This window comes from Barbus barbus (genome assembly GCF_936440315.1).
Source record: "Barbus barbus genome assembly, chromosome: 24".
Taxonomy (NCBI): Eukaryota; Metazoa; Chordata; class Actinopteri; order Cypriniformes; family Cyprinidae; genus Barbus; species Barbus barbus.
In genome coordinates this window covers 6,886,631-6,901,118 of record NC_136752.1, presented here as the reverse complement: position 1 = coordinate 6,901,118, position 14,488 = coordinate 6,886,631, and the positions used below count along the sequence as shown (strand labels likewise).

The 14,488-nt window shown below is 40.4% G+C and overlaps 3 protein-coding genes across 3 annotated transcripts in view; 1 reads left to right on the top strand and 2 right to left on the bottom strand.

The window, feature by feature from the left end:
• The window catches only part of trim67 (tripartite motif containing 67), a gene marked incomplete at its 5' end in the record, with an annotated part of 37,468 nt that extends 34,764 nt beyond the window's left edge, over positions 1–2,704 (bottom strand). Inside the window, one exon of the mRNA XM_079375516.1 lies at positions 1,943–2,704. Within this exon, the coding sequence (XP_079231642.1) occupies positions 1,943–2,704 (762 nt within the window). The remainder of the gene's footprint in view (positions 1–1,942) is intronic.
• A 1,325-nt stretch (positions 2,705–4,029) lies between these two features.
• exoc8 (exocyst complex component 8) lies at positions 4,030–7,277 on the bottom strand. The gene has a single exon (XM_079375320.1). It carries the CDS (start codon positions 7,172–7,174, stop codon positions 5,120–5,122), a length of 2,055 nt encoding a protein of 684 aa, XP_079231446.1. The 5' UTR covers positions 7,175–7,277; the 3' UTR covers positions 4,030–5,119.
• Positions 7,278–7,958: 681 nt separating this feature from the next.
• sprtn (SprT-like N-terminal domain) lies at positions 7,959–13,959 on the top strand. The gene is made up of 5 exons (XM_079376487.1): positions 7,959–8,589; positions 9,033–9,132; positions 9,976–10,104; positions 10,536–10,827; positions 11,730–13,959. The coding sequence occupies exons 1-5, from the start codon at positions 8,276–8,278 to the stop codon at positions 12,806–12,808; spliced, it is 1,914 nt and encodes a 637-aa protein (XP_079232613.1). The 5' UTR covers positions 7,959–8,275; the 3' UTR covers positions 12,809–13,959.
• Positions 13,960–14,488: the final 529 nt, after the last annotated feature.

Here is a 14,488-nt window from a genome sequence, read left to right as displayed (position 1 = left end):
TCATAATCACAATGTGACTATATATCTCTCACTCTGATTTCATTTCTCAAAATTATCTGTTTTATTTTTTTTTACTCAATTGGGTTGAAACAGGCTTCCAAACAATCTCACTGGGAAAAGATCTGAGAAGATATGTGAGGCTAATTCAGGCCTACCAGAGAATATTTGATGAGCCTGTATCTTTACTTGATACTGAACATCTCTCTTTATACAGTGTATTTCCCAGCAGAGCAGGTTATTATGTGTAATCCAGCATATAAAAAAATATATAGTCAGTGAGATTTCTCGCTTCTGAACTATCATAATGGATGGGAATCATTGCACATCAGTACTTAAATCTGCAATCTAATGCTTTATTCACTGAAATCAACATATATGTCCCATCTTCATGATTCACAGCCCATTTTTGGTTCATAAATCACTGTCACAATCACCACTTAAATGATAAAGACCCAAAAGCGCCCCAACGAAGGATTAAAGAGATTCACGCTAAATTCAGACTAAAGGTGTGTTCTAATTTAACCGCTCAATATGACAGCTTCATGCAATACGTGTAAAATTATCTGTTCTGTCGGCTCCATCTGAATCCATTAAAGTGCTGAAGAAAAAAAGAGGCCCGGCGGGAGGGTAGAATTTAGACTGACTCATACACACTCAAATAGTTCCTCCCCGCCTACAATAAAACAGCACACACACACACCGTGACTCTCTCCATCCATTACACACAAGCTTTCCTCAATTTCCTACTAACCCCTGCCACTGCACAGCAGCTCACACACATACTGTACAGCATAAGGCACTTACACTGACCTACTCACACACACACAGCACACACACACACAGAGCGGAGCTGAAGGGGCAAGCATGAGTACAATCCGAGAGTGGACAGTGTAGTGTGTGTGTGTGTTAAAACAGCTTAAGTGTGAATTGTTTTGACTGAGAAGTCAAAACCAAAAATGTGACCCATCTCCATGCAGGACTTTAACAAGAACATGCATTTATTAGCCGGAAATCTTATTCAATAGATGCAATAGATTTGATTCCTTATTCAATACGTTTGCAAGTGATACAATACACTATGTGTTTCATTAGCTCTTCATCAAGAATGTAATTCTTAAAATGTAATGCATCCTAAAGATTCTATATATCATCTTTAAAAGTGAAAGCTTTTAGCATCAATAGTTCCCCGGAGAGCCTTCAGTATATTAAACATTTCTGCATATTCTTAGGGGAAAAGGCAAGAACTAATTATTTTAAGAACTTTTCATATAGAAGTTTTTTGGGAACCTAAAATGGTTCTTTTATTTGCATCACTATATAAATGTTTTGGAACTATTGGGTCTTTTGATTAAATTCTCAAAAAAAAAAATCTATATCTAAAAATCTTCATCTGTAATGAACCACAGAAGGGGGTCCAAATATATCAAATAATTGTGACCCTGGCTGTGAAAACCCAGCTAAAGTAAACCCAGCTTTTTGTGATGTACTATTTTTTACAGAAAACCATCCTTCATAAGGAAAATAACTTTATGTGAAAATGTAACCTTGATATCTTTAAGCAAGACCATGTCAAAATTGAAATCATAGTGAAATGAATGGTTGAAATCAAACTTTGATGCTTGTTATCTCATAATTAGATTTTGAGACTTTAGCCTGGATTTCACAGAGAGGGTCTCACTTTCTTCTAAGAGTGAATGGCAGGCTACTTCTTGGAGCGTTTTTGGTATGCTACCATACCAAGTACCAACTCGTTTTTATTTACTTATTTATTTAATCACTTATTTATTTAATGAGGACCAGTACCTTGGTAGGACCGTGTTATTCTTGAAACTACCTTGGAGTAACATACCATGGTGTACCATGGATTTCAGAAGGTACCATGTGATACCATCACTGTACTACAGTACATGGTCCAGCCACAGTGCCACAATGTGTTAATTACCTTGTGTTGTTTCCACATGGCGGCCAGGGGCTTCACGTCGTGTTTGCCGTGTTTGCCCTCCTCCAGACACTGGTAGCACACGGGGGTCTTGCAGCTGGCGCAGTACATGCTGTAGTTCTCCGCTTCGTGATCCACGCAGGTCGCCTGTTTGCGCGCGGAGGCGCCGGCCGGCTGCGCGGTCCCCGCCTGCGCTGGAGCCGGCGGCAGCAGCCGGTGCTTGGCCAGCGGTCCGCGGGAGGGGTGGCAGCGCTGCTGGCACGGAGCGCAGTAGAACACATCGCACTGCTCGCACATCACCGTGGCGTCCACCGGGTTGCGGTCGCACAGCTGGCATTTGACGGAGGCGGCGCGGCTCTGCTGGTAGCGGGACACGATCGCCTCCAGCAGCCGGTTGCGCTGGAAGCCGCGGAGCCCGCGCTCCTCCAGGGACACGCTGCGGTGGCACAGCGGGCAGGTGATGGAGCAGTGGCGGTGCACCACCAGAGCCGGCGGAAACACGCGCACTCCGTTGGGAGACTTGAGGCACGGCGTGTATGAGCCGTAGCCGCTGTCCGTCTCGCTGTACATGCTCATCTTGTCCATATCCAGATAGTCATAGTCCGCGGAGCATCGGTTCTGCGGAGGGGTCTCTCCCTCCGGGGTCTGCACGATGATATTCCGGGCACACGCCAGGCAGACATTATGAGAGCACGGTAAAATAATCGGCTCCTTGAAGAGAGAACCGCAAACAGGGCATTTCAGTTCTTCTTCCATCGCGTCCATAAACCCACTCACACCCGTTCAATGAAATCAGAGCAGCACTACAGACGCGGACAGCTCCCGTTACCCGCTCCGCGCATGCGCAGTGAGAGAACGGTTGTGGGCGTTGTAGTCCCTATGCTGATACCCACCGCTTCTGCTGACCACTTAAAAACTACAACTCCCCTAATTCCGCTAATTAAATGCGGCGAGAAGAATTTGTATTATCATCCCGTATTCAAGGGTCATAGGTTTTGGGAGGGGGGGGGGGGGGGGGGGGGGGGGGGGGCTAATTTGCAATTTAAAGAAGCCCGTGTGTAAACAACCCCGTCAAAGCAGAACAGGCCTTGTAATTGTGCTGGCATCCGAGAGAGCTGACCAGTAGACTACTTCTGTGAGTGGCCGTGAATAATTAGAGCAAGGAATTTTTCACAGCATGCATCGAGCTGCTTACAGTCCACCCTGCCCACACAGTCTAATTACAGCACAGAATTAATGAGCACTTCATCACACATATACCACCTATCTAATGACTGACGAGTAATGGGCAAAATATTACATTCATATAAAAAATAATGGGAAAAGTATTATCCTCATATAAAAATTAATAAAGTGTATTTATATATAAGCATGTATACTGTTTTTTTCTTGAAATACATGGTTTAAAATAAGATTTTCATGTACACACAAATAGTATAATTTTTATAGTTTTTGGTTTATACACACACACATATATATATATAGTATGTATAGGAAAAATCAATGTGAAAATTGAGAAATAGGACAGAAAACGTGAATCACAAAAGATTTTTGATTAATGTCCAGTTCAATCTAAACTAATAGTGAAGGGTTAAAATATTTATTTGACAATCAGGGGCACAAAGGCACATGCTTTTACTCTCTCACATGCCTGTCGTTTTGTTCAGAGGCGCGAGACTGATCCGTGAGATTAGGCGGGGGGTCTGCCAAGAGAAAATGAACTCCTGTCATAACCCAGAGTGTGACGCTTACCTAGAATACTGGAAAAACACATCCACATTGTGTGTGTGTGTGTGTGTGTCAGTGCAAACCAGACTGCATCAAATAGTGAAGTTAGATATTCTTGAATGCATTTGTTTCAAATTAATTTAGAAGGTAATTTAATATGCTTATTTAAGTCTCATAAACAGTGCCAACACCTTAAACCTTTTCCCCCATCTTATCATTTTTAAATTCAAAGTTGTCTGTGTAGTATGTGTCGTTAAAACAACAAAAACACAATACAATAAGACCTTGCGAATATTTGATCAAGGATATGAAGTCTGGCAGAGAGCAGAAACAGCAGTATCAAAGAGAAACAGACGAAAGAGGAATATTTTTAATAACTCTAGGTTATTGCCAAGACTTTGGGAGCCTTATTTTTATTGAACAATTCCCTGTTCACCAGGGGACACTACATTTAAAAGCTTCGACATCTGGAGCATAGGATCAAACGAATACAGCATATTCATGTTAAGTGAGTTTAATGCACCTTGCTTTTTTAAACCAAACGTGTTTACTAGTTTGTGTACAAAAATACACTCAAAAGAAAGCAGTATAAAAGAAGTGTTTTCATCTTTACATCTGTCTTTTTATTTGATTGAAATGACAAAATGTAATTCTTTATGTTTTAATAGGACAATATTAATTTCTATTTACTTTAATAATATACAGTTCATTATAAATGATTAAAGAACCAACAGCTGATCTCTCTACAAAGCACAATTAATACACTTAATATTATTAAATTTAAGTGTTATACGTTTGCCATTTGGTTTGATATAGAAGCCTGTTTCTGCCACAGAATAAAAAAAACAAAAGGCATTTTTTTCCTCAAAATTTTTCCTCAGAATTGAGAATTACAAGTTTATAAGCAATTCTGACATATTCTAATTTTGAGCAATAAATTCACAATTATGAGATATAAACTCACTATTCTGAGAAGAAAAGCCAGAATTGTGGGATATAAATTGCAATTGAGAAAAAAAAAAAGTCAGAACTGAGATTTAAAAAAAAAAATCACAATTAGTCACAGGACTCTTTTTTCCTTTTTTTTGTTCACTTTACAACTTACATTCATTTATATCTCGCAGCTCTGTGTATATCTCGCCCTCCTTTTTCCAAGAAAAGTCACAATTACCTATTTTGTTTTATTCTGTGGAAAACATTTAAAGGATGCAATTAGTTGCAGTTAGAATTTTTTTTTAATTCTCCTTTTGTTTTCTGTGTACAACAGCATAAAGGTTTGTCATAAAGGTGAGTAAAAAAAAAAAAGACAATTTTTTTTCAGTGAACTATTCCTTTAAAGAGTGTGAGAGGTTAGGAGTGCATTGCAACACTAAAAGTGAGTCACATGAGTGCAATGTAGTGAAATGTATTGAATTAGTTCGTCTCATTCATTCACATCCGAACTCATCTCTATTAGACGACGGACATAGTGCTCTCGGGGTTGACCCTGACAGGCCGAGAGCTCTTCCTCAGATCCTGGAGCTGTTTGGCTGGTTTCCCAACTCCCTCCTCAAACCGCTTCTCCACAACAGGAAGCACTGTCTCATGCAGGAACGATGCGTTCTGCAGAATAAAGGCCTTTTTCTCGGCCTCCTGCTCGCAGCGCAGGCTGTAGTCCACATGCTGCACCGCCACCAGTATGATCTCCCGCAGGCTCTCCAGAAACACCATGTGCAGCTCTGGGAAGTACAGCTTCAGCCCTTCCTCCAGGAAGGCCATCATCTGCTTGGTGAAGGCCACAATGGTGTAGCTCAGGTTGACCCAGCAGTCTTCTCCCGTGTACTGGTCGAAACTGCTGATCCCGCAGCTTCGCATTTCGTCCTTGAGCTTGGCCAGAGCTTCAGGAGTCATCAGGTTCATCCTACGCCACATCTCCTCAGAGTTACGATGCTTCGTTGCTTCTATGATGATGTCCTTCTGGCTTTGGAGAGCCGCCCTGATGTCTTTCACGAGTAAAGACTGCAAAATGAAGGTCAGATCCAAGCCAATCTCGCTCAGCTGCATGCAGTGCTCGCTGGCGAACTTCACGCACTCTGCAGCGGTGGACAAGCTTTCTTTGCTGTCAAACACCTGCTTGCTGAAGGCATCTACGAACATCTTCATCACCGAACGAGACCAGACCACAAAGGCGGAGTAGCAGCCAGTGTTGCCTGCGAAATCCATCTCAAACTCCCTGGCGGTTTCAAGCAGGCTTGTGAAGAAGATGTTACAGAGCTTTTGGATGTAAAGCAGCGTGGCGCCCTCGATGCGGAGCTGGCGGATGGCGGTTTGGACGGCCGCCGCTCTGTTTTTCAAAAACAGCTCACAGGCCTTTGTGGACTGTCCCAGGCGGACGAGCTGAGAGACGGCTCGCCGTGTGGCTTTAGGTCCTCCACGGAGCGAGCGATCAGGCGAGAGTTCGAACACCAGGACCTCCGTCAGCTGTCGAACACGCTCATCCACCTTCCCCCTCAGCTCCTTCACTCGTGGGCTCACCGGTTGCTCCTTCAGATATTCGTTTAGCTTATCCAGAAGATCAACAGCACCCTCAAAGTCTCTCTGAGCGATGCACACGTCAAGGTCTTCTGGAAGCTCCTGGATCCATTCGGGACTGAGATCCACCAGTTCCTCTGAATACAGAGGCTCATCCTCATCGAATGGGTTTGTGGAGACTTCCTGTCGCACTGGCGACGTTGGCACCTCCTCCTCCTTTATGTTTTTGTCTTTCGCCACTTTGTTTTTCTTCGTTTCCTCCAGAATCTCCAGCCACTCTTTCTTGATCTTGCTGTTCTCGGCTTTGAAGATGCGGCTCTCGGGGAACATGAGGATTTTGAACATGTCTTTCATTGGAGGGTTGTCTTTTACGTTCACAACCGCAAAGCTTTCTAGATCATACAACGCACTGTATTGGTATTTCACGGCTCCGCGTCTGTTTGGCAGCCAGGTTGCGATGAGCAGGCAATCGTTCATCAGAAACGCGTGAACCTTTTGGATCTGGGACATGTTTTCTGCGTCATACTCCAAAAGATCACCATTATAGACCAGATATCTGCCTGGGGTTTCCATGATGTTCTTGCATCCCTCGACTTTTTCCAACAGTGTGGTTAGGGTTCTTTGTTTAACCTCCTCGGTTTCCTTTGGGAAGGCTGCGAGCATTTCTTTGGCTGCTTCATCTTTATCTGTGGACAGGAGAGACTGTGTAATGCTCTCCATTATGCTCTTCTGCTCAGTGAGAATGTGACTCAGCTGATACATCTCACTTTCCAAGTAAGAAATCTCCTTGGCTGTCTCAATAAACTGTCTGTAGTTCTTATAAACATTTTTCTTCAGGTTTTGCGCGGTTTCGTCGGCTAGTGTTTGTATTTTGTGCCGGTGTTCCTGTAGATCCCGGTCCCCGTCAGACTGCTGCGAGAGCTGCTTCACGTACGACTGAGGATCAAAATTAGGGGATTCCAGCAACTTACGCAAACGATTTCCAGTGTCTGCCATTTTTTCGATGTTACGGCGAAAATGAAACACAAACGTGAGGAGAATTGTGTGAAAATCAGGCTGTCATTGCAGCTTCCTCAACAGGAAACGCTCGACGCCTCCGCGTGACGTCAGATCACGTGACCAGCGAATACTAAGATTAACTCATTAATAATATGTTTGAATAATTTAATAATAATTACATGTACACCTAGTAAGACGTTGTTGTTTGTGTCTGGCACATGTATTTTAGTGTTGCTGTCCATGTTAATATGCAAAATAAGTAAATAAATAAAAGGCTTGACTACAAAATTATCGGGTCATTAACTGTCAAATGTATGTATTTTATATATTTAATATTTATTTGTATTTTATAAATGTGTATATATATATATATATATATATATATATATATATATATATATATATATATATATAAAGTATAGAATTATACAGTATTAAAACACACGGGTTAACATTTGTGACCATGGACCACAAAATAATGGTCTAATGGTCATTTTTTTTAAACTGAGATTTTTACATCATCTGAAAGTTGAATAAATAAAAAAAATCTAAATATTGAGAAAATCGCCTTTAAAGTTAAAACACAGAAAGACCAAATTAAGTGTGCCACCTTATAGTAAGTGTTAAGAGTGAAATATTTGCAAAAGTATCCAATATTCATTCCAGTAATGAATAAATAATTAAATAATTGACAAACAACACATCATTCTACGATTTGTTGTTGTCTGTGTGGATCTAGCAACTCCGTGCAACTATTTTTATTGGTCAATATTTTACGTCTACAATATGAGAAGAAGAAGAAAACTATTCCATGTTGTTATTTTTGATGCGTTATTTTAATCTGTTTGCATATTGTGATGTTACACGTCTCTAATGTTGCTCTGTTCATGCATATAACGTAACATTATAACTATTAGACTTGACAACTAGACGGATTCCGTGTGACTTCACGATTGGCCAGCAATTTGGGTGGAAACAACCACAGTTTTCTTTCAAAAAATCGAGACGTTAAACTTTATCGCCACAGTCATGAAAACCAGCGATTAGAGCAGAATTTACACAAAACCCTTCGGTCTATTGGGCGAGAGATTAGATCTGATGTTACTGAAGATGGAGGATGAAGACTTCTTACTCGCTCTCCGTTTACAGGAGCAGTTTGATCAGGAGACCGCTGCATGGACTGATGAAGATTATCCGTCCAGTAAAAAGCGGAAGATGGACTCCTCTGCTCAGATGGATGTGGTTTCTCACGCCCAGCCCAGAGCAGAGAGACCGCTGTCCATCGTGGATGAGTCGTGGGAGATGCTGGACCCCAGTCCGGACGTGAGAGCCATGTTCCTGCAGTTCAATGACAGGTTCTTCTGGGGGAAACTCAGCGGTGTGGAGGTCAAGTGGAGTCCACGGATGACCCTGTAAGATGCTCACCAGAGCCTGACTGTATGAGAGACAAAGAGCTTAGAGAGAAAGATGACTGACTAAACGGTTCCACACCTAATTCTTAACTCATTTGCACTTAACATGTGTCTTTTCTGGTTCCAATGGTCATGTCTTAACTTTGCAAATTCTAATATTGCATCCTTCTCATGCGCATTTAATCATTTTTGACTTTTAGTCTGAGTTAAAGGCTCATTTTATCTTTAATAGAAAACCTGTCTAATAATTCTGCACACCTGAATATAAGGAGTTTTTCACTTCCAGCCTTCATTGACAATTATATATCAATTATAAATGATTAAATACAAAATTAATAGTATTTATTAAGACTGATGTTGTTTGGTAAAATGAAAAAAGAAAACAAAATGTTCAGAATATTGCCTAATAATTGTGCTTGCACTGTAATGTTTGACTCCTTCAGATGTGCTGGGGTTTGCTCTTATGAGGGAAGAGGAGGCTTGTGTTCAATTCGGCTCAGTGAACCACTCCTGAAGCTCAGACCCCGCAAAGATCTTGTACAGGTTGGTTAAACTTTCACTTTTAATGTTAAAATAGATTCAAAACATCTCCATTTAATTCCTTAGCCATATAAACATTTTAGTGTAATTAAAAAAAATGTCCTCCGATAGATATTAAATGATTTTTATGAAATAGACATTAGATTAATTTATATTGCTTGTGATATTTCAAGATGAACATAGGTTTACTTGTGTTCATAGATAATTATTTTAAAACGAGGAACTATTATCTTTGTCATCTTTGTATTGCTTCGCATTATGTTTTGCCCCCACAATAAAAGCGACAGAATTTAATTATAATCTTACTAAGATATTTTATTGGGAGATATCCGGTGACAAATGATATTTACAGTAGGCCTATATGCATTTTATGTCAAATAAATTATATTATTTCATTTTACTTTTTGGCCATATAAATAACTTTTGCACTAAATTGTATATTATCGCCCAGTTTTGTTTTTCTCAGAGTATAAGCACTATATTCTCACTATATTATATTATATAGACCATAAAAGTCTGATGTATCAAATATGATACAAAACATCAAACCAATGCAACCGTTTCAATAAACTGTTCTATTTATTTTCCAGGATATTATTTCATATGTCAGGCTTTACAGGGTTAATACATGCTTTGGTCACAATTCAACACTGACTACACCTTATTCTAAATATTTTGTAATCTATCATTAAAATGCAATAACTTCTTAAGCATCTTTTTCTTTCTGCTTTATGTGAGGAAAATTCTCATTTACTTTTATTGTGTTTTTCTATCAGATTATGTGCCTTAAATGTATTTCTTGGATCAGCTGCAGCTTGATTTTAATGTTACTGTTTCTTTCCACAGACTCTTCTTCATGAGATGATCCACGCTCTTCTATTTGTGACTCAAAACAACAGAGATCGAGATGGCCATGGTCCAGAGTTCTGCAAACACATGAACAGAATCAACCAAGCAGGTGGCACCAACATCACTGTAAGATGCGATTCCGATATTCAGTATTAAACCATAACCGGCTTGACGTCACTGTTTCCAGGGTCCAAATGCTCTATCATATCCCAAAAGCAAACAACAAATGGTGCCAATATATATTAACAGATGTTGTAGCACCACCAAAAAATCATGGTCCTAACCTTTATTTCCATACCGAAATCTGTTGGCCACAGTGAGACATCTTTTATTAATCGATAAAATGTTGGTGACTGGGACACCGTAAACCTGAAGACTGTAGCGTAGACTATGAGTTTTTAAAAGCTTAGCTTATAGATGTGTTAGTGCTCATAAACGGCTGTTGAGATAGTCTCCTCAGTTGAAACGGAGTAGATTTTTGGACCTGGAAACGTCATGACTTAATAAGTGGTTAGAGTTTAACCATTAATGACACCAATATCTGTGTCTTTTCACAGATATATCACTCCTTTCACGATGAGGTGGACGTGTACAGGCAGCACTGGTGGCGCTGTAACGGACCCTGTCAGAATCGCAGGCCGTTCTTTGGATACGTGAAGCGTGCGATGAACAGACCTCCCTCGGCCAGAGACCCCTGGTGGGCTGAGCACCAGAGGACCTGCGGGGGAACATACACCAAAATCAAAGAGCCAGAGAATTATGGGAAAACAGGCAAAAGTGATAAAAAGAAAGACAAGAATCCTTCCGATGACACCTCCAAATATTCAAAGCCTCTAAGCAGTACAACAGGTGATCCAGTCGATAATCCTACATTATTATCTCTTTTCCCACAAAACATTTCTAAAAATGTTGCCAAACACTGCCAGCATTTTTTATCATTTTCACAAAAATTTTCATGGGCCCCAGAATTTTTCACCATATGAGCGGCCATGGCCATTTGTATATTTAATGTGTTTCTTACCATATTATTTGAATGTATTGTCTTAATTCTAAACACACTGGGTTGTAGCACAAACAGTTTTACCATTTATTGCACTTTGTTATTCTTCCGGTTATTTCCCTACTATAAATAAGGAGGATGCCACTTCCTGGGTTGATTGCGATCACTTGTATCTGCTTCGGAGCTGTGCTTTGATCCAGAAATTGAAAACACTTTCAGAAGATATGCAATAGCACCACCTACCGTATGGTGCTCTGTGCCAGCAATGTTAATGCCATAATATAAATAACTGTGCAATTTTAGTAATCAGACAAAGCTGCAATACAACAATAACAAACATTATGAATAAAAACAAAAAGTTAAATGGGACATAAGACTATTCATTTTGCATTTCTGTACTAGCTACATTAAACTGTATTGTATTGTCCCATCGTTTATCGCTTAACTACATTTTACTTTTGGAGCCGCTGCCATTGCAAGTTTTTCCATATAATGTTGCGGAGGTCAGTTGGTACAAGTGGCAAGTAGTAATTACGGATTGTACAAAGATGTAAACATGAACACAAAATCTCTGCCATTGGTCAAACAAACATATCCCACCCCAAACCAATTCCATTGGTTGAGCCAGTGTTGCAATATGGAGTTGCTCAAAACAAACAAAGAGCAATGTTTTGATAGCCCCGCATTATACGCTTTTCTAGAAAACCAAACTTTAGCTTTAAATGACTGAACTATATGTATTGTGTTGCAGGCTCTGGCTCACAAGACATCAGAAATGTTATTCCATTCAGTGGGAGAGGGTTTGCTCTTGGTTGGAACACACAGACTTCCACGAACAAGCAGAGTCAGAGTCCTCCTAAAGCACAACCCGAACCTCTCGCCTCTCCTCCTGACTCACCGCTCCTTCCAAGACTGCAGCTCAGCGAGGCAAACTCGTTCAAAAGAGGTATCTCAGGTGCATCGAATGTTCCCCGCAGAAAGTCTGTTAGTAACACTAATGCCTTCGTCAACGTCAACGGCTCGCCTGTGAGAATTTCCAAAGTCAATGACTTAAAAGGCAAGCAGAGGTCGGTACGAGATCTCTTCCAGGCCATAGTCCTCAAATCTCCAGAGAGAGCAGTCAGTGCTGCTGGTTCCTCCAAGCCTGCTGCGCATGCCTCAACAGCAAACCCTGCTAAATGCAATGGACCATCTTCATCTAGTGCCTTAGATGGGCAAACTAGCCTGATCAATAACTCATCCAGTGCCACAGTGTCAAAGCCAGAGTCGCATCTCTCCAAATATTTCAGCAGCAGTGCTCAAACTTCGAAATTCCAAGATTCACAGTCGAAAACTTTAGGAAGCCCCCAAAAGTCTGCAACTGGAACACCGGGTTACTTTTCTAAGCTCTTCAGAAGTAACCAAAAACTAGAATCAGATGCTAAAAGCTCAGGATTCTCAAACACTGGCGGTCCCCAAAGTTCACATACTTCAGTTACTTCAGGGTCCAGTTCCAAGCACTTTGGAGGCTCCGAAAAGCCTGAATCCAACTTTCCAAGCTCTAGAAGCATCGGCAGCCCCCGGACATCAGGGACGATGCCTTCAGGAGCCAAGAAGAGATCATGGGACGACCATAAATCTGAACATATCTTTGATTACTTCCAGCAGACAAACGCCAAGTCTTCCACGTCCACAGTGCAGCAGAGAGAGGAGGTGGAAGACGCCGTTCTGCTCGTCGGGGATCAGCAAGTAAACGATCCTCCAATCCTGATCACCGTCCACTGCCCCGTGTGCCACATCAAAGTCCCAGAGTCCACAATTAATGAGCATCTGGATTCCTGTCTGTCATAATCTCAGAGGAAGTACAGGCTGTAGGGCTTTAATAAAGCTAGAAGGGGTGTTTACAGTTATATTCCATTGCTCAGGTATAGCTTCAAATAGAAAGATTAAATATATTTTATGTCATAGTAGTGAGATATATTAATTCTAATGCAATAGCTATAAGCCTCAGTTCTTAAAATAAATGTATGTCCTTTTGCACATTTCTGCAATTACTGACTTATTCTACCTCATTTTTGCATCATGGGAAGAATGTTGTTTGTGATTGACAGCTTAGTTGAAATTGAGTGAGTGGCTTAAAGAGGTGTGTGGGTTGATGTCTGCAGTTCAAGTCGAATCAGCAGTACTGAATTTTGCACGCATTGGCTGTCCACTGTGGGATTTAGATGTGCTTAGCTTTCTGCCGGATCAGGCTTTGCAAGGTCGCTTTCATCTCGGTGTCATCAATAACAGCTCTGGCAGGTTGGCCCATGAGTGGGGGCGGAGCTTGTGCCACCTTCTGCATAATAATTTAGCATCTACTTTGTGCCATAGAGGAATGGGCACAATCAAAAATGAACCCCACCCAGAAGTGAGTTTTGGGTGTGCAAGTTAAAACCTTCTAATGGAATAATAGTCATGATACATTAAGTCACAAGTATCGTTGTGTTTCAAAACCAGCGACCCACCTTTGAAGGAAACAATGCCTGATGACGAGTTCACGCTGCTCGGGTTACTTGTAGATCACGCAGATGTTACTTTTGGCGTGGTTCACTTCTAGGCGTGCGCATAACGTTGATTCACAGAAAAAGAGGCAGGATGCATTGATTTGTTTAGTGACATGCTGCAGGCGTCGGTGATGTCATTTGTAATGTATGCATGTGGTTTTAACATGCACTACAGGTTCTCAAGGCAAACCGCGCTGTCTATTAATACATCATTCTCTGTTGGGAGTGAAAACTTTGCACAATTTTATTGTTGGCCAATTTAAGGGCAGACTTTTTGTTTTAAAATGGTTTTATATTGATACTCTGTTTTAACAATTATTAAGTGATTATAAATGTTTATGTTGATTTCAAGTGGATTTTTTTGTCGTGTTTTAAAATTATAAATTGTGACTGATTTATTTTTGACTCATGTTGCCTATACTTTGTTGAAATAAATGTTCAATTATGTATTTCAGTAGTATCACTTTGTCTTTTTGAAACACTCTAGTTGGTGAAAAATTGTATTTATTTTCTTCGAGTTCTACATATGGGTAATTCTGTTAATATTTTAAAAATAAATATGCTTGTTTGTAATTTTAAGAAAGTATTTTTACAGAATAAATTAGACTTAGGGGCCATTCACACAAAATGCGTTGGTAAAAAAAAAAAATGGGTCAAATTGATTCCAAAGTTAAGGAACTTAATGTTCATATCGAAAGTTTTGAAAATAACTGTGATGCCAAAATTGTTTGATTAGAATGTTTGCAACTAGTCTGTATAATGGCCAAAATATTCACTTTGAATGATTTATCTGAAGAAAGGCACGATATTAAAACGTTGAACTTATTTTAACTTAAGCAACATGTTTTTAAAATGCTGTGTTGTGCTTAAGACAATGGTCAAAGCACATATTTGGAAGTTCAGAAGGAACTTCATGTTGAAATATCAAACGTTTTGAACATGTCTTTGATGCCCAAATAGTTTGATTCGAAGGTTTGCAACTAGT

Bases quoted from the DNA above. Each gene is read 5' to 3' on its own strand.
- exoc8 (XM_079375320.1), bottom strand. From the start codon at position 7,174: ATGGCAGACACTGGAAATCGTTTGCGTAAGTTGCTGGAATCCCCTAAT.
- sprtn (XM_079376487.1), top strand. From the start codon at position 8,276: ATGTTACTGAAGATGGAGGATGAAGACTTCTTACTCGCTCTCCGTTTA. The intron at 8,590-9,032 runs GTAAGATGCTCA...TGACTCCTTCAG, and splicing joins TGGAGTCCACGGATGACCCT to ATGTGCTGGGGTTTGCTCTT. The intron at 10,105-10,535 runs GTAAGATGCGAT...GTCTTTTCACAG, and splicing joins CAGGTGGCACCAACATCACT to ATATATCACTCCTTTCACGA.